The sequence below is a fragment of the Jaculus jaculus genome, chromosome 2 (genome assembly GCF_020740685.1).
Source record: "Jaculus jaculus isolate mJacJac1 chromosome 2, mJacJac1.mat.Y.cur, whole genome shotgun sequence".
In the NCBI taxonomy this organism is placed as follows: domain Eukaryota; kingdom Metazoa; phylum Chordata; class Mammalia; order Rodentia; family Dipodidae; genus Jaculus; species Jaculus jaculus.
The window spans coordinates 18,004,166-18,029,396 of NC_059103.1; the positions used below are offsets into that span (position 1 = coordinate 18,004,166).

General features: G+C 47.3%; 1 protein-coding gene across 1 annotated transcript in view; it reads right to left on the bottom strand.

Moving 5' to 3' along the window:
• Positions 1 to 2,533: 2,533 nt before the first annotated feature.
• Caln1 (calneuron 1) overlaps positions 2,534 to 25,231 on the bottom strand; it is a 471,181-nt gene continuing 448,483 nt past the window's right edge. Inside the window, exon 6 of the mRNA XM_045142964.1 lies at positions 2,534 to 10,412. Coding sequence (XP_044998899.1) covers positions 10,285 to 10,412 — 128 coding nt within the window. The 3' untranslated portion in view covers positions 2,534 to 10,284. The remainder of the gene's footprint in view (positions 10,413 to 25,231) is intronic.

The following is a 25,231-nucleotide window of genomic DNA, read 5'->3' on the forward strand; positions in this document are numbered from 1 at the left end:
GCTGAAGCATTCCAGTCTACTCAGAGAAAAGCTGGGACAGTGGATTTGCCAAAGTCAACCTGCTAGGGAAGTTTTGCTGTCCCCCCCCCCCTTCCTCCTTCTCCTTTCCCCCAACCACAGGGAAGGAAATGCAATTCACATTTTATTCTAAAAATCAGGCAAAGAAAATTCCCTCCAATGATAGGGATATTTGATTTTCCACTTCTCAGGCAAGATACACAATTTCTTTGTGCAGGCTGGCTCTTGCCGACAGTCTGCTTGGGTTTAATAGGACGGCCGACCTTGGAGTTGCTAGGGAGTCAAAATCATCAAAAGGCAGAAGTTGCTCAACTCAGAGCTGTGAGATCTTCCAGAAATCCCAGAGAAACGCAACGGAAGAGCAAAGCCACGACTTCACCTTCATTTCAACCTTCACGGTTTCTGGAAACCATTTATGAAAACCCACGTTTGGCAATGACTCTGTTAAGTAATTGACCAAGGGTTGGAGTTGGCAAGGTGTGGGGTGGGGTGGTGGAGGGCGGTGGCTAAGCATGTGTTTGGCCACACTGTGTAGATTTTTCAAAGCACCTAAGATTCTGTGTAGGGCTGAGGAGATGCCTCAGTGGGTGAAGTGCTTCCCCTGCAAGCCTGAGGACCTCAGTACCCATGTAAAAATGCCCAGTGTGTTGGTGCACACTTATAATCCCAGCACTGGGGAAGAGGAGATAGGGTCTCCTACACAGACATATTAGCCTAATTGGTGAGCTCCAGACCAGTGTGAGACTCTGTCTCAAAAACAAATGTGGGGGCTGGAGAGATAGCTTAGTGGTTATGGTACTTGCTTGTAAAGCCTAAGGACCCAGGTTCAGTTCCCAAGTACCCACATAAGCCAGATGCACAAGGGGGCACATGCGTCTGGAGTTCATTTGCAGTGGCTGCAGGCCCTGGCACACCCATTGTCTCTCTGCCTTTCTCCTTCTCTCTCTGTTTCTCAAATAACTAAATAAACGAATAAGTAAGTACTCATTGCAATATATATATAAATAAATTAAATGGTGGACAGCACCTTAGGAATAATACCCAAGGTACTCCTCACACATGCATGCACACCTGTAATACTTAAACATGTGCATGCACACAGACACATAAACATCAAATGTCACTTTTACAGGGCCATTCACACTGAGCTGAGAGAGCAAGGTTCTTGGGGTACAGTTTTTTTATTTCATAGGGTATTTTTTGGAAACGGGGTTCTTGCTACATAGTTCAGGCTAACTTGCAACTCATTATATAGCCTAGGCTGAATTTGAACTCATGATCCTCCTGCCCTCCCCTTTCCAAGAGTGTGCACCACCAGGCCTTGCCCTCGGGGTGAAATGCTGCTTCTCTGTCCATCTGGACGCCAGGACATCTCCACAGAGCTCTGCTGTCACTTCTTTGGGAAGTCTGAATAGAGAGGGGCAGCAGGATTTCTTTCCGTGCAGGCAGCCAAGACAGGGTGCTTTGTCTCCAGGCCACCCGCGTGTCTACCCTCTCGGGCGTGGCTTGGTTCCCACCTTCTATGCCATGGGTACCAGATGCCTTCATGCGCGCAGTTCCTACAGAGCCAGACCACTGCTGATGGGGCAGAATAGGGACTTGGAGTGAGAGACATCAAGGTAACACAGGAGAGGAGATGATGGAAGCCAGAAGACTGAGAATCTTCCCAGTGCTGGCTGTATGCACCAGTAGAGCATGGATGGGAAAAGCCTGGGGTAAACAAACCAAGAGTGGGTGCTGTGTAAATGACCCATAAATGACCATGAGGCTCAGGGCTCAGTGCTTTTGGGGTGTATGTTTTCTATAGCTGGCTAGCCCAGTCCCATCCTTAGGAGCGCCTTTCTTTTAATAAACTGTCTCTATTTCTATTACTTACAATGCGTCTCTAGTACAATTTCCTGTCCTGGGACACGACAACCTGGAAACATCAGTGCAGTGGCCCCTGGGGACTCACACCTGTGTCTTCCGGCACCGATTTCATCCAATACACTGAGCCCCAATGATGTCACAGCATGTGAAGGAAGGTGAACTGCAATTTCTGAGAGCAAGCTGGTAACTTCTGAGGTGTGAACTGTGGTGACAATTTATGTCATGCTCGAGCGTTGAATTCCTTCCCTTTGTTCTTTTCCTCTTCCTCCTCTTCTGATGTGTATGGGGTGCGTGTGCATGGTATGTGCACACGTTTGCAGATGCGTGTGCCTCAGTGCACGGGCTCAGAAGCAACAGGACAGCATCAAATGGAGCCCTGTTCTCTTATTCTATCTTATTTCCTTGAGACCATCTTTCACTGAACCTAGAGCTCCCCATTTTTCAGCTAGACTAGCTGACCAGAGAGCCCCAGTGAGCCTCTGGCCTTTGCCCAATCAGCACTGCAGTTACAAGTGTGCAGCCAGATTTTTGTCTTTTGCAACCAGGGAAAGAAGGAAGAAGTGAATGGCGACATCATTTATTTCCTAACGAATGTCACAGTCCGTTTGTGAGTCAGACCATACATAAATGAACTGAATTTCTCATCAAAAGGGGAAAAAAAAAGAACTTTTATTTTTTTCTATTGCATAAATAATGGTAAATTTGACCTTTTTTTTTATAAGATTATATATTTACAGACAAGTTTAGTTAGAGAAAACATCTAGTAAATATGGCAGTCCGTTCTCCTTTATACATTAAGATAACATAATAATATATGCTTCATTTGATCAGTCAGTTGCATGCCAAGTTAATTTATATTAATATTTACATTTTATAATTTTATATATAAAGATTTTTATTTCACTAACTTGCTGACTCTCTCACCACATAATAGCAGAAATCACCTGTTAACACTAAATGAGGGTGGGGGGTCCAGAATGTGAATGAGGTACATGGGAAAGTTGGAATCTGTGTTTTCCATCTGAATGGAACATTCTAGAAAGGAGAGCCACCATGTCCTCCTGCTCCTAACAGTCCTTCTCTGTGCTTTAATCACACCCAGCACATTGGGTGCCTGAATTCCAGTCATTCACTTATGTGCTTATGTCTAATGACCTCGGGGTCGCTGTTAAGTCCCATTCCTATCCACAGACGACAGGCCACCCACGGCCAGGGACCAGGCTTCCTGAGTCTGAATTCCCTCTAGAAGCATTACCTCTGGTCACTCCTTGGAAAAGTAGCTTCTGTCTGAATTCAGAATTTGGGGAAGAAAAAAATCAACCCAGCTAAGAAGCCACTCTAGGGGCTCCCCCCGCCAAAAAAACTTTACATTCCTCTAAGAAAGACTATTTATTCCTTAGCTTTCCTTGAAGACAGCCAAGAAGGTCTTTTCAGTCTTTCCAGAAAAGGACGGCAAGACTGGTTATAAAGACAATGAAGACCTCGGGCTAATTCAGGTGAAGGGGATTTAGAGCACAAACGTGGGGGGCTCTCGGTTTCCTTGCTTTTGGTTTTGAGACAGGGTATCCCACTTACAGCCCTTACTGGCCTGGAACTGGCTTAAGTAGACCAACTTCAAATTTGCAGTAATTCCCTACCTCTACCTCCCAAGTGCTGGGATTACACGTGCACCGCCACGCTGGGCTCCGACGTGGGATTTGGTGTGGCACGGGGCAGAAGGGCCTCAGCCGCAGCTCCCTCCGTGCCCTCGGTCCCTTGCCATGAGGAGAGGGGTGGGGTTCCCAGCTCCAGCAGACATCTGTCCTCAGAACCAGTCTCTAGCCATGGACAGGACAGTTGTAGTTGATTCACTTTCCCCAACCCCGGCTTCTGCACCCAATTCTCGACAATCACCACAGACAGTGACTTTATCCTTTCTGGCTAATTACGGGATCTGGTGGCCGGGACAAAATGATGGGGGTTGGGGAAGCACAAATGACTGGAAATTGTGTTCTTTATTCAAGAGCTTTCTGTCAGGTCTTCTCTGGTGTGGAAACTGCATCTTTTCTTGGAATCTGACTTTGTCTGACCCCACCTACTCATGAATCGAGATTCACGTGACCCGTATCGAGAAGGGGACCTAATCCACTTGATTTTTCACGCTAAGACAAGGACACGAAGACTTGTCTTTAATGTCCCCTGATTCAGCAAGTCCTCCCGGAACAAACAAAACCTCTTGCCTGTGTGACATGTGACATGCTTGACGGGAACCAGAGGGTGTCGATCTGTTTACAGACGATGGATGCCGGAAGGAGGCTTTCACACAGCTCTCGAGACGAGCATCAGCCAGCGGGCTGTCCAGTCCTGCAGGACACGGAGGCCCTGTCCACGGCTGAAGTCTGCATCAAGCCACATGTCATCATGAAGCACGCTCTATGAGCCTGGCTCCTGGCAGGAAGGGTCCCTCTTCCCGGGTAAAAGCATGGACTACTACCCTGTAGTTTCTCTCCTCTTGTTTCTTGGTCACTGGTCAGCAGGTCTCAGAGCCCTGGGCAAGGTGCTGTGGGCTCAGCAAGTGTCAGAATCTGCCCAAGAAAGACAAGCTGCCAGGTTCCTCTTGAAATTCACGGCGCATGTTTCGGAGACCAGCTTGACGGGCATCCCATCCCCTGGGTGCCCCTGAAGTAGGACAGGTACACAGGGAACGTGTTCTGAGGGTAGCCTCTGCCAACCTGTTAAAAACGTCATTTCTCTCAAGCATCACCCTCCCCAGTTGAACGTTGCATTCCCTGAAATCTTCCTTCCTACGTAGCCTGCCCTACCTTTCTGGGAAAATCCAGCCCCTGCCCCTTTGCCACTTGGGCAATAACTTTTGTTTTGCTTTTATTTTAAAATAGCATCTCACGTAGCCTAGGCTGATCTCCAACTTGCTATGTAGCTGATGACCTTGAACTCCTCATCCTCCGGCTTCCACCTCCCGAGTGCTGGGTAACAAGAGTGGCACCGCACCATCGTGCCTGCCTTAGATAACTCCCGTCAGTGCAGGGAGCACTGCCTGACAGACAAGTCACCGCACTTGAGGAAAAGAACTGGGTGAGACTATGCCCATCACATCAGATGTCTGTAACTGAGGAACTACCCAGTAGTGACTTGGCAAGTCACTTCCAGGTACAGGGCTTTGTTTTCATGCAACTGGAAAGAAAAAAAAAAAAACTGATTCTTTTTTTGAGACCCACTATGTTAGCTCAGGATAGCCTTAAACTCACCATGTAGCCCAGGCTTGCCTGGAACTTATTATGTAGCCTTAAATTTTTCTCTAGCGTCCAGGCAGAACTTGAACTGTCAATCCTCCTGCCTCGGCTTCCCAAGTGCTGAGATCACAGGGGTGCGCTCCCACATCAGGAAACGCCCGAGTCTGTGGTAATAATGCAAGTCAAGACCCATGTTAAGTAGAAATCACTGCTTTTGAAATGACCGTGCTGGAGGCGAAGAGAAGTGCTTAGCTGGCTGGCTGGTATGTATGCCTGACCTCATCCCTCCACGCCAACTGTGTGTGGCAAGGCCACGTCGCTGAGGACAGTCCCCTGAGTGACTTAGTCAAAATAAAGAAGAAGTGATCCTGAACAGTTATGACACTTACATTATCCTGGAGACAGGGGCTGTTTGACACAGCCCAAATCCTTCTCTATGCTGTATGCGGTCATCACTATCAATAGTTCAAGTTGAAAAAACTACTAGCTTCTGTGTAGTGATTCTCTTGTATTTCAGATAGCTTTCCCCCTTCGGGGGGGGGGGGGGGTGTCAAGGAGTCAGTGATGAGGGAGGATGGCTTTTAGCAGGGCCTGTGAGTTTAGGGACTCTCAGCCCTATGAGGTTCCACCGAAGAGGCCAATAAAAATGTTCAGATTGGAGGTTGTTTGGGACACAAGTTCTACAAGAAGCGCAGGTCTGTTGTCCTCCTGGCTACGGAACCGGTATATGTCAACGTCTAAACATCTCATCTCAGTTCATCTGTATTATAGAAAAATCAGGGCCCCACTAGCACAAGGGTTCACCTCTCTCTCTCTTTCTGCATCCCAGGGACCAGCATGGTGATAATGACTGTGAGCCTTGGGGGACACCTTGCAGTAAAATGACCCGGTACACTTTGAGGTCTCCAGAGTAGCAGGAATTTGCAGTTTTCACAAAGGTAGCCATCAAGAGTCCAGGGGAAAGTGTCCCACGTGACATGCAGCCACATGTGGCTAGGCCAGCTCCACCCAGAAAAATGTCCCCAATGGTCATTCCTTCATCTTCTGGCTGTGCCTTCATGGAGTCCCAGAGAGACGGCTGGCTTCCAGCTTAAAAGCAATTGTGCAAAATCCTCTTTGATTTATGACCCGTGTCTGGATTTCCATCCAATAGGAGGAACTTGGGGGGAAAAAAGCTAACTTTCTCTCCCAGTTCTTGGATACTTTATGATCCAGCGGATGGGAGGCTGGGAGGAAGATTCTTGTCAAAATAAGCTGCCTTTCTTTTTGTCATTTTGTTCTTTTGGGTAACCACAAAATAGTAGACCATTCGTCGTTTGAAATTTGAGATGGGAGCTGGTACGGAGAAAGAAGATACCTAGAACATACCTTGGTTGCTGCAAATGTGAACCATAAACTTCTGGAAGCAGCGGACTTATCTAAGATTGCATAAAATACTACAGTTCACTTCAGCTCACGTTTCTGGCTTGCAGTAGAGTATCCCAATGGGCAAATACATGCTTTTTAATGATTGCTGGCCTAAAATATGTGCCTCCCCCACCCCTTCCAAATACTGTATATTGCCTTTTTGTCTAGATGTAGGGGTTCTTTTTCTGGGAGGTTAGCTAGAGGGGATAGGTGGGGAGGCTACACCCCTAGGGCTTATGGGTAGCTCCTTTACTCCTGAGTCAATGGAAGGACAAGTTCAAACACAAGAGGAAAAGCTTGAGAAACCAGGCAGAATCTAGGGAGGTTAACTTGCTCTCCCAGTAGGGTATGGAATCTGGGTGGCAGGTTGCCAGCAAGCAGAACCTGGAGTGTTCTTTTAAGAAAATGTTCTCTATTTCTGTGTGACTTGGCAAAAATCTCAGGGTGGAATGCAATGGTACCCATGGTAACATCCCCCTACCTTAAAAAAAAAAAAAAAAAAAACCTGACAGATGGGTCACGTGGGACCCGCACACATTCTGGAAGCCAGCACTAATAGTTCTAGCGTGGGGTCCTGGTTGGGGGCTTGGTTTACATCTGGGGCAGTAGGAGGTGGGGTTTTTTGTGGGGTGGGGGAATCAGGACCAGAATCGGCTTCTGTTTCTCAAGCACAGAGCTGTCCTGAGCATCACCTATAGGGGCAGGGATGGGGAGTTGGCTCTTGCAGCTTGAACGAGCCAAGCCGGCTTGTCAGTCATTCAGCCATTCCACAGCTGTTCACCATGGCCCATCTCGCGTCACCAAGTGGTGAAGGCGAGTCCCTTCCTCTCCCAGCCAGGTTACCTCCAGGTGCAGCCACGTGGCCCTCCCTGGGATTGACGAGGCCCTCTCCTGGGGGAGCCCTAAACTGATAGGTGAGGGGGACTAGGATGAGGACTGCCTGACAGAGAACATCCAACACCCTAGCCATAGCTGAGACACATTATCCAAGCAAATAGCTAGGATGTAAATCACTGGGACAAACCCTCAGCCTGCAAAGTCCGAAGGGAGGCCTCTCACTCAGGCCGCCTGCAAGTCCCTGGATGCCACATATGGGATGACGTGGTAGGAGGTTAACTTCTGGGCCATTAAGGGGGATTGTGTGGCTTCCTTTCTGCTCACTCTCTCTGGACACATCCATGAGATAGCTTTCTCTTGGTTGCCTTCCAAGTCACTGGGAGAGAGGAAGGGATCTTTTTATTATTATTATTATTTTTAAAGCAAAGGATTTTTTTTAAAGCCTCCCCTGCATGGAGATTCATCTCAGTGCTGAAGGAATCTAATCCTTGGATCTGCCGGGGGTCAGCCTTCTTCAGTGGGAGGCTGAAAGTCTTGCAGAAAAGTGGCCTCTGAAGACGTCTTTATGTTCTTCCCTGAGCTCCGGCTCTCAGCTGCACCCGTTCTCTCAGGGGAGAGGTCCCTGAAGGCTCATCCCTCAGCTTCTGGCCAGTCTACCAAGGTCTGGCTCCCTGTCCCCCATGGTAGAATATGGTTTGGAGTTCAAGGATCAGCAAGAGATGGGGAAGTATGTCTCCTCAAGCTGTGCCGAGTCCTCTCACACACAATAACAGCTGGGAGAAGACAGTCACCCTGACAAGAAACTCAGAGGAAAGTCACCTGATATATCCATATTCAGCATCCGTGTCTGTCCTACTTGGGATTCTGATCCTAAGGGGACTATCATGACTCAGCCCAGGAAAGAAACACCAAGGACAAGATACACAGAGGTCAAGGTGGCAGGGCAGGGAAGGAGGCGGGGAAAGGCAGGCTGCTGCCTGGATGGTCCAGGATCCAGGCACTTGGATGGAGTGACACTCCACCCCTTGGGCTCTTGGGAGCTCTGACTGCTTTTTTCTTCTTCTGTATACTATGGCTCAAACCTTGTTGGACTTGTGCTCTTCCATAAATATTCACACTCTCCTACAGTGGGAACGTTTCCACAGCTGCCCGACGCTATTGCAGGGAGTGCTTGCAGAGGTGACTTGGAGGAAGACCCTACGTGGAGAGCTCGTGTGCTCCACGTGTAAGAAGGCAGTAAGGAGAAAGTGGAGAGGGTGTAGGCTAGAGGAAGGGCTCAGGAACACACAGCATACCAAAAAGCAGAACCCCACTTAGCTGTGCTGAGGAAGGACAGATCCGGGTGCCTCGGAGCTGTGGGAGGAAAGGGGGCAGAGGGAGGGCGAGATGCATGGAACTTTAGAATGAAGAAATGGGAGCAAGATGATTCCAGAGCAGGGCTCAGACACATACAAAGGGAGTTAGCACACAGCTAGAGGTAATTGGCTAATTGTGACAGTGCAAGCTTGAATTAACAAAGGTGGCTAATAAGAAAAATAAATAGGGAAACTCAAGAAATGAAAATGTTGGTACTGAAAACAGATCATTGCATTCATTTCTCTTCCCCAGCAGAAGTGTTCTGCAGGCAGGGGTGAATTATCTGTTACATTGGCTAAGATCATTAGTTGTGTTTTTTTATGAGTCACTGGCAGAATCTGAATGCCACGAAGATATTAAACAAAACATAGCAGTTTGATCTTTCCATCTTTCTGCTTCAGATTCAAATTCTCTTTGAACTGGGGAAGACTGACCACGTGAACTCCAAGATGAAGGGGAGGGTTAGGTGCACATGAATCTTAACTTGCAGATGTTGTTTTACTATGGTGACCTGGAGGGAAGCTTACTCCAGACATCCTTTGTCATGTTGGATGACAATGTCTCCTCACCACTAGGCTCAGTCCCTCCCCTGAACCCAATTACCTCAACTCCCTGCTCCTTTGAGTGTGGGATGGAAGACAAGTTCATGTCCAGAGTAAGCAATTAGGGAAGGAAGGCTTCAAGTCTATAGGACTATGTGCCTGGGTTATAGAGATGCCTACAATGATGGTTCTTTCTCTCTCTCTCTCTTTTTCCTCTAATGGTGGCATAGGCAAGAAAGCTTGGAGCCAGGCTCTCTCTGCAGATTCCAAAATGCTGGTGCAGGATGGGGCTTTAGAAACAGAAAGCCAACTGCCACAGGAACCAACCGAGAGCACCCCAACTCTACCAACAGGAGTCCTACAGAAAAGGCAATTAAGAACGGAAGCGACGCAGGTGCAGAGGTTGACTTCAAGGGGCTGCACCCCGCTTATAATGGCTTTCCCCTCGTGCCTTGGGGGAGGGTCTCCATTGGGTGAAGGAAGGAAGCCAGGGTGAGATGGAGGGACTCCTTTTCTGAAACATCCCCGAGGCCAACCTCTTGAATCTAAGGGTTGACCTCAGCAGAGAGTCTTCTGTGGACCCCCTCCCCTCCTGGGTCAAAAGAATTGGAGGCATGGATGAGGGTGACTATTGCTCAAGTCTCTCTTTTCTCTCCAGTGCCACCCTTATACCTGGGTGGCCTCTGGAATTCCAAGATGAAAAAAAAAAATGCAGGTTTGTTTGTTTGCTTTTTTCTTCAGAGTTACTACTGGCGGTTGAAGCAATAACTGAGAACCCCTGGCTATTTATTGCATTGGGGAAGAAAACCATTAAAGCGTGGAAGACAGCCCTTTTGTGTCCCTGCCAAGGAGAGTTAAGTTGATCTGCAAGCCCGGTTGCCCTGCAAACTTGGGTTCTTGACCAAACGGTTCCATCGTCTCCGTGCATCCATAGGTCCAGGTCTCCTGTGTGGAGGAACAGAGTCCGGCCGCGGGGCGTGCACATGCGTGGTGAGCTGGTGACGCAGCGTGGCTGGCGGAGGCTGCTACTCCATGCCACTCCGCAGGATCTGATTGGCTGCGATCAGCATGACACTGATGATGAAGGCCATGGCGAAGGCGCATATGAGGCTCTTCCTCACGCAGGTCTGTCGGTTCTGCTTCTGGGAATGCACTGGAGTGGGAGTGGGGTGAGCAGAGGGCAGGGGGTGCATGGAGGGAGGGAGGGGAGGAGAGAGAAGAGAGAGAAATAACAGGGTAACAGTGGCACTTCTTCCTCCACCAGCATCCTATATGTCGAGGCTGGTTAAGTCGAGTTGACAGCACTAAGGGACAGGCAGCAAAGGCCGAGCAAAGGTGTTGAGGCAGGGCATCCGACAAGGAAAGATTTGCACCCCGTGATCCCACCTGCATCAAGCTACACACCTACATCCCTCTCTGAACAAAGCAATGCTAACTCCTCCCTAGTGATTCTCTGTCCATCTCCTGTGTGTTGTTGGTTAGTTTCCATTCAAACACATCCTGGTACTAGAGGCAGGGTGCCAATCCAGCCTGATCTGTGGTTTTTGTTTGTCTGTTTCATTTTTAAGATTTATTTTTTATTTATTTATTACAGACAGAGGGAGAGAGAGACAGAGAAAGAGAATGGGTAGGCCAGGGCCTCTAGCCATTGCAAACGAACTCCAGACACATGCACCACCATGTGCATCTGGCTTACGTGGGACCTGAAGAATCAAACGTGGGTCCTTACGCTTCTCAGGCATGCACCTTAACCGCTAAGCCATCTCTCCAGCCCAGATCTGGTTTTACTGTGTCTCCTGAATGGGTCTGGGGGATGGCTCAGAAGGCAAAACACTTGCTGCGAAAACATGAGGATCTCAGTTTAGATCCCCATCCTCCCATGTAAAATGCTGGGTGTGGTGGTGCATGCCTGTAATACAGCCCTGGAGAGGCAGAGACAGAAGGACCTCTGAGGGTCCTTGGCTAGCTAGTCTAGCCAAATCAGTGAGCTCTTCGTTCAGTGGGAGACGGTGTGTCAAAAAACAAAACAAAACAAAACAAAAAAGGTGGAAAAATGATAGAGTAAGACATGCTTCCCCTCACACGCATGTGCACATACACATGCACCCACACACACATACAAACACTCATGCACACCACACATACATATATGTGTAGATAAATAAATAATTTTAAAAAGGATCCTTTAGAGGAAATCTCCTATATACCATCCCATGACTATGCATTATTGGGGATGCATATGATTAGAATCAGATACATCGTGGGAAAGGATGAGCTCGGTAAGCAAACGCAACCCGGTCAGAACAGGAAACCACCGGACCCCACCTCCAACCACCAGCTCTGACCCCTACTGGGCTCTCAGAAGGAAGCTCTGAGAAGTAACGTTGGGGCTCTGGAACAACCTTGCTTTGAGCCTGCTGCTCCCTTACAGTGTATCCTGTATAATCTCTTCACGTAGTTATTCACTGACTTTTTAAAAATTTATTTTGAGAAAGGGAGAGACAATGGCCACGCCGGGGCCTTCAGCTGCTGCAGACAAACTCTAGACGGGTGCGCCCCCTTGTGCACGTGAGTGATGTTGTGCGCTTGTGTCACTGTGGGTCTGGCTATCTGGCACCTGCAGATTTGAAAATGAGTTCTTAGGCTTTGCAGACAAGCACCTTAACCACTAACCATCTCTCCAGCCCTGTTGACTGATTGAAAAACAATATTGCAGGGCATGGTGGTGCATGTCTTTAATCCCAGCACTCAGGAGGCAGAAGTAGGAGGATCACTGTGGGTTCAAGGCCACCCTGAGGCTACATAGTGAATTCCAGGTCAGCCTGGGCTAGAGTGAGACCCTACCATGAAAACACACACACATACCAGGTGTGGTGGCGCGCGCCTTTAATCCCAGCACTCGGGAGGCAGAGGTAGGAGGATCGCTGAGAGTTCAAGGCCACCCTGAGACTACATAGTGAATTCCAGGTCAGCCTGAGCCAGAGTGAGACCCTACCTTGAAAACACACACACACACGATAAACTATATATATATATATATATATATATATATATATATATATATATATATATATATATAATTTATTTGCTTACAAGAAAAGAGAGAGAAGAGACAGAGAGAGTGCCTCCAGCCATGTGTATATGGCTTTTTGTGGGTACTGGGGAATCAAACCCATGTTAGCAGACTTTGCAGACAAGCACCTTAACCATTTAGCCATCTCTCCAACAGCTCTTTATTTTATTTTTTAATACTTTTATTTATTTATTTGAGAGTGAGACCGAGAAAGAGGCAGACAGAAAGAGAGAGTGAGGGTGGGTGTGCCAGGGCCTCTTGCTCTAGGCATATGTGCCACTTTGTGCATCTGGTTGCACATGGGTATTGGGAAACTGAACCCGAGCCATTAGGCTTTGCAAACAAGTGCCTTTAGCCATTGAGTGAGCTCTCCAGCCTGAACTGTCTCTTTAAATAAAGCTCCCTACTGCTTTGCTATGTGTGTGTGTTTTTCAATTCTCTGAATAAGATGCCAAGAACTTGGGAACACCCCGTACAGACAAGACCACTGGGGACAGTAAGAAATGGGAAAGCATCTATAGCAGATTGATTTGACAGTCAGAGTCAGGTATAAGCTTCCAGATGGTGGGCTGGGGAGATGGTTCAGTGGTGAAAGGCACTTGCTTGCAAAGCATACCAGCCTGGAGTTCAATTCCAGGTTTGATTCCCCAGTACCTACGTAAAGCCCAATGCACAAGGTGGTGCATGCATCTGGAGTTCATTTACAGGGCCTGGCATGTCCATTATTTTCTCTCTCTCTTTCACTTTCACTCTTTCATTCTGCCTCTTTCTCATAATAAATAAATAAATAAATAAAACCAGTAACCAGTCCTTGCTGGATCCACTTCTATAGCTAAATATGGATACAGCCAGGCTTGGATGTGTCTCCACATTTCTTGAGACACAAGCTTTCTCTGCAGCTCAGGCTGGCTTGGACCCCACGATGTAGCTCAGGCTGAAACTCCTGCCTCATAGTCTCCAGTGCTGACGTTACAGGCATGTGCCATCACACCCAGCTTCCCTGCACCTTTGTGCAGAAGGGAGGCAGCTTGCCTTTCCTGGAAGCAATTTTGGATGGCAGCTAGCTTATGAGAAATCATGTATCTCCGTGAAGAGGCCTTAATTAGTGAGTTACTAACATAGGATACCAACAAGAAAATGGAGCTAGCCAGATTGAAAGTAGTTTTGATGTATGTTAAGAAGGAGGGGGGTCTCTTGCAGACTTCACTCCTCAGAAGCTCGACCCCATGTCATTCATTCCCTTGACATCTCCACCCTCCTCTCTCTCCTTCCATGGCCCTTGCACGTGCACAGTGTACATTTCATATTTGTGTCCAAGAGGTAGGTGCAAGTCTCTTACATCGGAAGGGCTCATGGAAGGGCATCATTTGGGATGGCTATTCAGGTTTTCATTGCTGTTGACAAAATGCCTGACATAACCAACTTGAAAGAAGAAAGAAAGAAAGAAAGAGAGAGAGAGAAAGCAAAAAGGAAAGGAAGGAAAGAAAGAAGGAAGGGAGGGAGGAATATAGACATATTTGGGCTCTGGTTTCAAAGGATTTCATCCATGGCTGGCTAGACCCACTGATCTGAGCCTGTGATGGTGCAGAACATCATGGCACTGGGAAGAGTGTGGTGAAGGAGGCCCTCCACCTCATAGCAGCTAGTGAGCAGAGAAAGTAGGAAGCCAGGAAGGAGGTATACCCTTCAATCACACCTCTCCAGAGCTATTCAGCTCTGGATTTATCAATAGGTTAACCCATCGATGAGGTACTTCGCTATTCCAAGTACCTTTCAGTAGCGCCAGCAGCTAGAGCCCAAACCTTCAACACATAAGCATTTTGGAGAGACACTTGACATCCAAACACGGGGGTTTTGTACAAGTGGGATCCTCTACCCCATTACAGAATTTACTGAATCAGATCTTTATGGAAAAATGCCAAGCTTGGGTTTCAATAAGCTCTCCATGAGAGAGGGGCCATGGCCAGCTAATTCAACAGGCTTGAGTGGAGTTCAAATTGCCAGGGACAAGGGGTGTGTGTGTGTGTGTGTGTGTGTGTGTGTGTGCTTGTGTGTTCAGAGTGTTAGGAAGCAAAGTCCTTCAAATTCAGCTTTAAAGAAAGTGGGGGGGAGGGCGGAGAGATGCCTAAACGGTTAAGGAATTTGCCTACAAAGCCAAAGGACCCAGGTTCAATTCCTCAGGACCCATGTTAGCCAGATACACAAGGGGGAACACACGTCTGGAGTTCATTTGCAGTGGCTGGAGGCCCTGGCGTGCCCCTTCTCTTTTCTCTATCTGCCTCTTCCTCTCTCTCTTCTCTCTCATAAATGAATTAATTAATTAATTTTCTTAAAGTTCAATTTCCTTCATACCACCGTAGGACTCCTTCAAGTCTGTGAAAATAAAGGGAACAAGTAGAAAACTGCCCTGTCTTCAAAGACAAACAGAACTTCCCCTGGGAGAACGGGCCCCAAGGGCTTGTCAAGTATCTAAAAATTCCATCAAGCTGGAAGGTTTCTCCAATCACCCACACTTCACAGAAAGCTAGCGCCCTCCAGGCCCAGCCCCAGCTCTCTCTCTAGTCCTCCCTGATTATTTCTGCCATCATCTCTTAAGTATCTTTTATCTTTAATAATCCTCCCCCTAACCACTGGGCTTGCACTTGCCTTGGGTGACTTAAAACCGTTTTGTGGTTTCATTCTCCACTTGCTGATTAGGTCTGAGTCTTAAATTCTTAGCTGGAGGAAGAAAATGTGCTTGGTGCAGAGACAGAGCTTTTCCCAGAAGTGAGCACATGGAAAAAAAAAATGATGCCATGTTTCAGGAAGGAAAAAGAAGATGGGGTTTGAGAAGGAGAAGATGAAGCAGAAAATGAGATGGGCATTTAAAGTAGCATGTAATGACGCTTGGTGAGGACCAGCTACTGTCATCTGGGCAGCTCGCCTGCCCATGAAATGCATTTGAATGATGTCCTCTACGACTCCATCCCGAGGGCTTAAGAAAGAGAAAATGGGGTGTGATTCGCTTGGCCGAGAGAGAAGTTTTTGCTGTGAACTAAACTGAGAGAAGCTTCACTGCTGTCGGTAAATATTCAAGACCGATGGGGACATCAGTCATTAAGGGGAGTTGGAATGTTGCTGGCCAGAGGCCAATTATCTTGGGCTATCTTAGCCCCCCATCCCAAGTGACCATTGATTTAGCCAATTTTGTGTGACCTAGCATCCTGTGATTATTAGGTAAACCATTTGTAATGTTTGAGCAGAACTCCTAGCTTCCTCCAACCCAAAAGCTAAGAATGTCCAACCAGATAGGCTCTGAGCCCTGGAGCTAGGGAGAAGCTTGTTTTCAGACTACCAGCCTGGGTTCGATTCCCCAGTACCCAAGTAAAGTCAGACTTACAAAGTGGTGTGTGTGTCTGGAGTTTGTTTGTAGCAGCAAGAGGACCTAGGGCACTCATGCACTCTTTCACTGTCTTTTCTTTTATTTTTTTTTATTTTTATTTTTTAATTTTATTTATTTATTTGAGAGCGATAGACACAGAGAGAAAGACAGATAGAGGGAGAGAGAGAGAATGGGCGCGCCAGGGCTTCCAGCCTCTGCAAATGAACTCCAGACGCGTGCGCCCCCTTGTGCATCTGGCTAACGTGGGACCTGGAGAACCGAGCCTCGAACCGGGGTCCTTAGGCTTCACAGGCAAGCACTTAACCGCTAAGCCATCTCTCCAGCCCTGTCTTTTATTTTAAATAAATAAATAAAATTTAAAAAATTATATTATGGGCTGAAGAGATGACTTAGCTGTTAAGGTGCTTGCCTGCAAAGCCTAAGGACTCATGTTCTATTCTCCAGATCCCACATTAGCCCACATTAGCCAGATGCACAAAGGTGAGGCAGGCGCAAGGTTGCACATGCCCACTAGGTGGCAGAAGCGTCTGGAGTTCAATTTCAGTGGCTGAGTCCCTGGTGCACCAATACTCTCTCTCTAAAATAATAATAAAAAAAACTTTAAATTTTTTTTTATATTTAAAAAGCTTCTGAGACGTGAAGCAGAGATTCCCCACTTTGTTTCCATCAGTGGTTTTGAAAAATGTCTTCTGTGTTCTACTATATATAATTCATGAAACTGTTACCATATTGGAATTCGGGCTAACTTAAATCTCTGTTTCTGGGCCTGCAGGGCTCTAGAACAAACCATCTCTTATTCTCTTTGAGGTGAGTGCCAAAGTCCTCCTTTGTGAAGGATACTGAGAAAAACTATAGGCAACAGGATTTTCCCTACACATTTGAACATCAGTTTTCCACCAGCTTGGTGGTTTTCTTTTAGGAAATGAGGCCATATGATAGGAAGCGGGTCACTATGGGGGGGGGGCTTGAGGCTTACACCTAGCTCCACTTCCTGTTATGTTCTTTCTGCTTCCTGATCCACCCTAGACAAGCAGGGTCCAGAAGCCACAGCCAAGAGCTGCTCCTCCCACCATGATGGAGTGTAACCCCTGGAACCATGAACCGATGTAAATCCTCCCTCCCTTGAGTTGCTTCTCAGCTTTTAGCCACAGCCTGGAGAGAGGGAGCTGACAGACCACAGCGGACGGTCTGCGGCTCTGCTCTCAAGGTCCTTTAGAGCAGGGCCGGGGAGGGGGCTAAGTGAGTAAAAGCACTTGCTATGCAAGCATGAAAACCTGAGTTTGATCCCCAGAAATGGTGTAAAAAGCTGGGCATGGCCATGCATTGCCTGTTACCCCAGCACTGAGGGGGGTGGAGACAGGAGGATTGCTGGCCTCGCCGGTCGGTCAGCTTTAACCAAAACATGGCCAGCTCCAGGTTCAGTGAGAGACTCTGTTTCCAGAAAATAAGGTGGAAGAGTGATCGAGGAGGATACCTGGCATCTTCCTCTGGCATAGGGTGTGTGCATCTATACACACACACACATACATACACACACACACACACACACACAGAGAGAGAGGGGGGGGAGAGAGAGGGGGAGACAAACAATTGTACACTACACTTTTTAGTAGAAGAGTGTATTTTGCTGTTTGTGGGTTGGTTTTTTTTGTGGTTTTTTTTTTTTTTCTCTTCCCCCCCTAGGCTGCTTTGGCATGGTGGCATGGTTCCCATGCCACCATCTTAACCGAAAGTCAAAAATCTTTGAAGCCATTGCTGATAAAGGAGACATAAATGTCTGGCAAATAAAGGCAGGCGTGTCCAACTTTTTAGCCCTGCAACACAATGCTGCCATCTACAGAGCTTGTGCCTGAGCACCATGCCATCAAGTTATAAAAAGTAAAAAAAAATTGCAGTGCTGAAGAGATGGCTCAGTGGTTAAAGCACTTGCTTACACAGCCTGCAGGCTCTGGTTCAATTCCCCAGCCACCCATATAAAGCCTGATGGGTACTTGTTTGCAATAGCAAGTGAAATACTCTCTCTCTCTCTCTCTCTCTCTCTCTCTTCACAAATAAATAATTTTAAAACACTAAAAAATAAAATAGCAAAAAGCCACCTTATAATGTCTTAAGTAAGTTTATGGTTTTGTGCTGGGTTACAGTGCCAGGATGAACATCCAGACCTGACAGTGCTTATGGGAAGAAGGAATTTATTTCAAGCTTACATATCCAGGGAAAATTCCACCAATGGCAGAAGAAGCTGACTCCCTTTCACAAATCCAAGCAGAGAAAAACAACCTCCAGACAGAAAACACCAAAAAGTGATAAGCCCAGACCCCACCAGAATTCACCCTGCTCTCCACACCTTTTGGCTGGAATCACATCTACCCCCAAACACACCTTTGGTCTGAACCCCCAGGATCTACCCCCAGTGACCTCCTCCCCCTTCTCCAGCCAGACTGCTGGAAGACCCAAGCTACAAGCTTAATAAAGCACCTGAATCTATACTTATGTTCAAACCACCACACTGTGCTTGATCACATGAAGCCCACGCCTGATCTACCCCAATATCTTATAAGCAGCAGGGACCTTCTAGCTCATTTGGTCACGATAGCAGCTTTGAAGCAGATGGGAATTGGAACGCAACACTTCGATTCGGTGCCTATTTGAGAATGCTATGCCTTGTGTTTAGGGGAAAAGATTGCTTGTTTCTGGTTGCCCATGGGATAGTTATATCGTGTTAGGTGGAATCATGGCCTGGCCGCTGTTTTTATTTGAAAATTGAGTATGATCTAGGGAGATGCGGCTGGACGTCAAGTTGACAAAGGGTGGTATGGGCTTGTGATTATCAAGTTCTGCCGTCAACTTGATCAGATTAGAAATACAGAGACATCCCTCTTGGGCAGGTCTATGAGGAAGGCTTCCAGGAAGGAATAGCTGAAGAAGGAAGTCCTTCCTCCAAAGCGGGCAGTCCTTCTGGTGATGGACTATATATAAGAAAGCTCTCAAAGGGCCCAGCTCCTTCTTGTTCTCCCTGGATGCCTGTGCTGCTCCTGGTGAGTGCCTTTTACCCTGCTCCCCACCCCCTTATTCAGTTATATGTTCATCTGTCGACTCTGGCTATCCTTTGTCAGCACTGGAAGCAAGTTTCCTCAGTTTTCTCACATGGGCAGAAGACCAGTGTTTCTGTAGGATCCTCCAGGCTTTCAGTGCTGGATTGGGACTACTGAGGCCTCCAGCCATGGGCACTGAGGAGCTACTGGATTCCTTGGCTCTTGGGCCTGCAGACTGCTATTACCAGACTGCCTTAAGATAATCCAATAAATTCCCCTTTTAATGTCAATTCATTCCATCAGTCCTGGTCCTCTTCTGCCCTGATTAATACAGCTGGCCTTAAACATGAACAATTCGGTCCCAGCCTTCCAGAAGTGCATGGACCACCATTTTGGCGTATTTATTACTTTTAGCATGCACGCAGTATGTGCAGCATGTGGTATGCACACGACGTGTACACGTGTGTGTGTGTAGATGCGTGTGTCCCATGTGCATGCAAGCATGCAGTGGCCCAAAACGTCCTCCTCTATTGCTTGTCTGCGTTGTTTCCTTGGGACGGATTCTCTCACTGAACCTGGAGCTGCTGTTTTTTAGTCAGACTGGCTGAGCAGTGTGCCCCAGAAATTGTCCTGTCTCAACAGTGCGGTTCCAGATGTGCCTGGCCATCCAGCTTTTTTACATGTGTGCTGAGGATCAAACTCAGGCCTCTTCCAGGCTCTTGCACTTGTGCAGCAAATGCTCTTCCCTGCTGAGCCGCCTTCCCACCCCTGATTTACTTTGTACTTGCCACGCCTGCTAAGTCTCCCCAGCTGACCTTGAAGTCCCTCTGTAGCCCAGGCTGCACTTGAACTCACAGCAATCTCCCTGCCTCAGTGATCCACCATTGGGACTTAGTTTTGTTATTCTTTTCAACTTACCAAGCTCACTAACTTTTCCAAGCTGGCTTTGAACTTGCTCTGTATCTCACAGTGGCCTTGACCTTGTGATCCTCTGCCTCAGCCTCCTCAGTAGCTGAGATTACACCCTATATGCCCTACCCTTCCTGGCTTGCTTTTTAAACCTCTGTGTGTGTGTGTGTGTGTGTGTGTGTGTGTGTGTGTGTGTGTGTGTAAGTGTGGGCATACACATGCCACAGCACATGTCTAGAGGTCAGAGGACAAGGACAAGAGGACAGGGTCTCTCTTGTTTGCCACTGTGTGGTGCCTGGCTAGCTGAACCATGAACTCCTGAGGGGTCTCCTGTCTCTGCCTTCCGTTTCACTGTAGGAGTGCTGGAATCACAGAAGCTTGTCACCACGTCCGGCTTGTACGTGGGTTCTGAAAATCTAAACTCACGTTATCTTGCTTGCGCAGCAAGGCTATTACCCACTGGGCCATCTTCCCAGCCCCCTTCGTGGCTGGTCTTTACCTTTCCAAGAAAACTCCAAGTCCACCTATGATAAGCCTGGAATCCAAGCTCTCAGACTGCACCTTGATCTGACTTCTTCCTCTAACTGCCAGTTAGGAATTTGGGAAAATTACCCCATTTTCTCCGAGGCTCACTTTTTCTGCCTATGAAAGGAGCTGTTGATAACTGCTTGGGGGCTTTGGAAGAATGACTACAATGGTCAATGAAGTAAAGCAGTGAAAGCTGTACCCCACTCAGGCAGACAAGCATAGGGACAGCTTGGTAATCCAAGACTCCGCTTTGCCTGAGCCACTCACCACACACTCTTGAAACCTAACAATGAGCCGGATGTGGTGGCACATGCCTTTAAGCCCAGCGCTCAGGAGGCAGAGGTAGGAGGATAACCATGAGTTCATGAGTTCGAGGCCACCCTGAGACTCCATAGTGAATTCCAGGTCAGCCTGGACTAGAGTGAAACCCTACCTGGAAAAACCACACACAAAAAAACTAACATTTAGCAACCTGGTACAACACCCCTCCCCTGCCCCGCAACCTGCATTAAGCTGCATGTGTGTCCTGCTTCAGACAATGCCCAGAGCCTAGAAACCCCTGGGCCACACAAGTCCACCAGTCACACATCCAAAATGGCCAAGGAAAACCTAGGTGTTTGTGTTGTGTGCTTATTTCTCCTCCTGTTTCCTACAGCCTCCAGTGCACAGCTGACGGGACCTCAGATACCCACAGCCTTTTCCTTTGCTTCTTTCCTTCATTCGTACACTCTTTTTTATTAATTTTAAAATACTTTTTATTTTTACTTATTTATGAGAGAGAGAAATAGGCAGGGAGAGGGGGTGGGGAGAATGGGCGTGCCAGGGCCTCCAGCCACTGCAAACAAACTCCAGATGCGTGTGCCCTTGTGCATCTGGCTTACATGGGTCCTGGGGAATCAAACTGGGGTCAGTTGACTTTGCAGGCAAACGACATAAACACTTATCCATCTCTCCAGCCCTCATTAGTTCATTTAAAAAATTTTTTTTTGTTTATTTTAATTTATTTATTTGAGAGTGGCAGGCAGAGAGAGAAAGAGGCAAATAGAGAGAGAATGGGTGTGCCAGGGCCTCCAGCCTCTGCAAACGAACTCCAGACGCGTGCGCCCCCTTGTGCATCTGGCTAACGTGGGTCCTGGGGAATAGAGCCTCGAACCGGGTCCTTACGCTTCACAAGCAAGCGCTTAACCGCTAAGCCATCTCTCCAGTCCTCATTAGTTCATTCTTTACCGCGGCTAGACTCACCTTTCTAGAGCACTCAGTGTGCATCAAAGCTCCCTGTGGCCTCCCTCATTGCAGGTCCTCATTGCAGGGGCAGCGGGCTCCAGCTCCCAAGGAGAGACCATAGCTCACTCCTAATTACCTTCCATCCTCTGTACCTAGCTGGCCCTGTCACCCTTCTCCCGGTGTTATTCTTTGGATGCGAAATGTCCCCTCCATGCTTGAATGCTTGGTCTCGAGATGGTGGTGGTGTTTGGGGAGTTTGTGGAACCTTTAGGGTACAGACCACTAGGGGCAGACCTTGAAGGTGATAATCTGGCCCCATCACTCCCTGGAGGGCTCTCTGCTTCCTGGTCCACGTTGTTACAAACAGTGTGTTTGTTGGGGGGGGGGGTCCCTCAGCCCTCTCCCTTCCCACCAGGATGGCTCAACCCAAACTTTATTTTCAAATGAAGTTTCTCATGGGATCTTGTATTCAGAGTCTAGTCCTTTGTTTTATTTTATATTTTATTTATTCATTTGAGAGTGAGAGAAAGAGGCGATAGATAGAGAGAGAGAGAATGAGAGAATGGGCGCACCAGGGCCTCGGGCCACTGCCAACGAAATCCAGACACATGAGCTACCTTGTGTATTTGACTTACCTGGGCCCTTAGGCTTCTCAGGCAAGTGTCTTAACCGCTAAGCCATCACTCTAACCCCCTAGTATTTTATTTTATATTTTATTATTTCACATTATTTTATTTTAATGGTGAGCCCAGGGCCCACACACATGCTAAACATACACCTTACCAATAAACTGTACCCTCAGTTTCTCTCTCTTTTTAAAATTAAAATTACTTATTAATTGAAGTGTGTGTGTGTGTGTGTGTGTGTGTGTGTGTGTGTGTGTAAGGGTGTGCTAGGATCTCTTGCCACTACAAGCTAACGCTCACCCAATTTTATAAGGTTAGGTGGGGAATTTAACCTGGGTACTCAGGGTTTACAAGTCCCTTTAACCTCTGAGTCATCTCTCCAACCCCTCTCTTTTTTATTAATAGCTAACTCCAAAACTTAAACCAAAATAAGTCCTTTTTAAGATTTTTTTCCTTCATTAATTAATTTATTTACTTATTTCTGTTTTTTTGAGGTAGTGTCTCCCTTTAGCCCAGGCTGACTTCACTACGTCTTCTCAGGCTGGCTTCAGACTCACAGTGATCCTCCTACCCCTGTCTCCTGAGTGCTGGGATTAAAGGTGCGCGCCACCACACCAGCTAATTTTTTTTCTTTGTGTGTGTGTGTGTGTGTGTGTGGTGTGCATGCATAGATGCATGTGTATTCACGTGTTTGTGTATGCATGTGGAGGACAGAGGTTGGCATGCATGCACACACAAGTGTATATGTACCTATACACATGTGCTTATCCACACACAGAGAAGTGGGGAGAGAGAGAGATAGGAAAAATAACCCTAAAAGCTTGCTAACTAACCCCATGTACTAACAGACTTCTGCCTTCTGGCAGGACCTAGGTTTGTAAGCTTTAGTGACAAGCTCTTTCTCCTTATTTTAACGCTGCTTCACTTGGCAAATGGCAGGCAGTGGCTCTCAGAGTTCTTCCTGGAGACAGCAGTCTGCACAGACCCTGACATTGGCCAGCTGGGTGACTGTGGATATAATGAGTTCATCATTGCTCTGGCTTTGGTGTGGATGTTGGAAACTGGGCTGTGTGTCTGTGGAGGTACTGGCGCCCGTGGGACTCATTGTCCCACTCCAGCTCTGCCTCAGTGAGTTTCAGGAACGTCAAAACAAAGCTCTACCAAGCTCTGCTCAGGTGGTTCTCACGGCAAGCCAGAGCTACCTGGCTTGAGAGCTGTAATCACTGTAGCATGCATTCAGGGCCAGTCTTCTCTTGGTCACTGCGGTTTGAATGTGATGGTTCCCCACAGGCTCATGTGTTTGAACACTTGGTGGCTGGGCAAGGGTGGAGCCCTTTAAGAGGTGGGGTCTTGCTGAAGGAAGTGGGACCGGGTCACTGGGGGTGGTCCTTGAGGTTCTAGAGCCCAGCCTCAGGACCTGTCTGCCCTCTACTTCCCGGTCCATTGAGATAGGAGGATTTGAGCCACACATCCCCGCGGCCATGAATGCCACCATACCTTCCATGCCATTATGTAGCTCCTCAAACTGTGAGCCACAGTAGACCTCTCCTCCTTTGCGTGGCATCTGGTTAGGTATTTGGTCACAACAATGCAAAAAGTAATGGCTATGGACTTATGAAACCGACTACTGACTGACATAGCCTAAAATGGGACAAGAGAAGTGGCAAGCCTGACAACCGGACTCTGGATCCTCCGGAACGCACGTCAGCTGGGCACAAGCAGGGCATAACGTCTGCAACCTTAACGGGAGCACAGCAGTGGGAGGTGGCATCGGGAGAATCCCAAAGCTGCATTTCATCCTCAACACCAGCACAAAGCGGGAAGCAAAGTGACACACGTGTCTGCAATCCTTATGTGCCCATAGCAATGGGAGGTGGAGCCAAGCGGCAGTGCCTAGAGAGAAAAACGTGTCTCAAGAAGGTGGAAGAAGAGAAGCATGCCACAGTTGTCCTCCAACATGCACACCATGGCCCATGCACACACACACACACACACCATACATCATACACACGCACACACATACACACACCATACATACATCATAGACACACATGCACACACATGCCATACATACATCATACAAATGCACATATACACACTCACCATACATGTCGCACACACACACCATACATACATCATACACACACACCATACATACATCATACACATGTGCACACACACACACCATACATACATCATACAAATGCACATATACACATACACATATACACATACGTCATACACACACACACCATAGATATGTCATACACACGCACACACACACCATACATACATCATACACACACCATACATATGTCACACACACACATCTTACATACATCATACAAATGCACATATATACACACACACACCATAGATATGTCATATACACGCACACACACACCATACATACGTCATACACACACACACACCATACATACATCATACACACATGCACACACACATGCCATACATAATCATACAAATGCATATATACACACACACCATACATATGTCATACACACGCACACACACACCATACATATGTCACACACATGCACATACACCACACATACATCATACACACACACCATACATACATCATACAAATGCACATATACACACATACCATACATATGTCATACACACGCACACACACACCATACATATGTCACACACACACACATACACCATACGTACATCATACACACACACCATACATACATCATACGCACGTGCACACACGTGCGCCATATATACATCATACAAATGCACATATACACACACACCATACATACGTCATACACACACACGCACACACACACCATACATACATAATACACACACACACCATACACATGCACACACACTCACACCATACATACATCATACACATGCACACACACATATTCATACAGACTAAATAATAAAAATAGGAAAAATATTTTTAAATAACATGATTTTTAAAAATTTAAATTAAAGAAAATTTTCCTACAGTTGTTGTAGGTTGCCAAAAGAAGAAAAAAAATCCTTTTCTTTTCTTTTTGAACAAAGCCTCAACTCTCTTTAAAAATCCCTCCTCCACTGGCCACCGGCCTCAGCTCTACATTCACCTTCTACATCAACCCAAGGAGACACGGTTTATTTTAGGAAAGTCACAGGGCAGGCCAGCAGGGAGCAGATGGAGTAGGGGAAGTA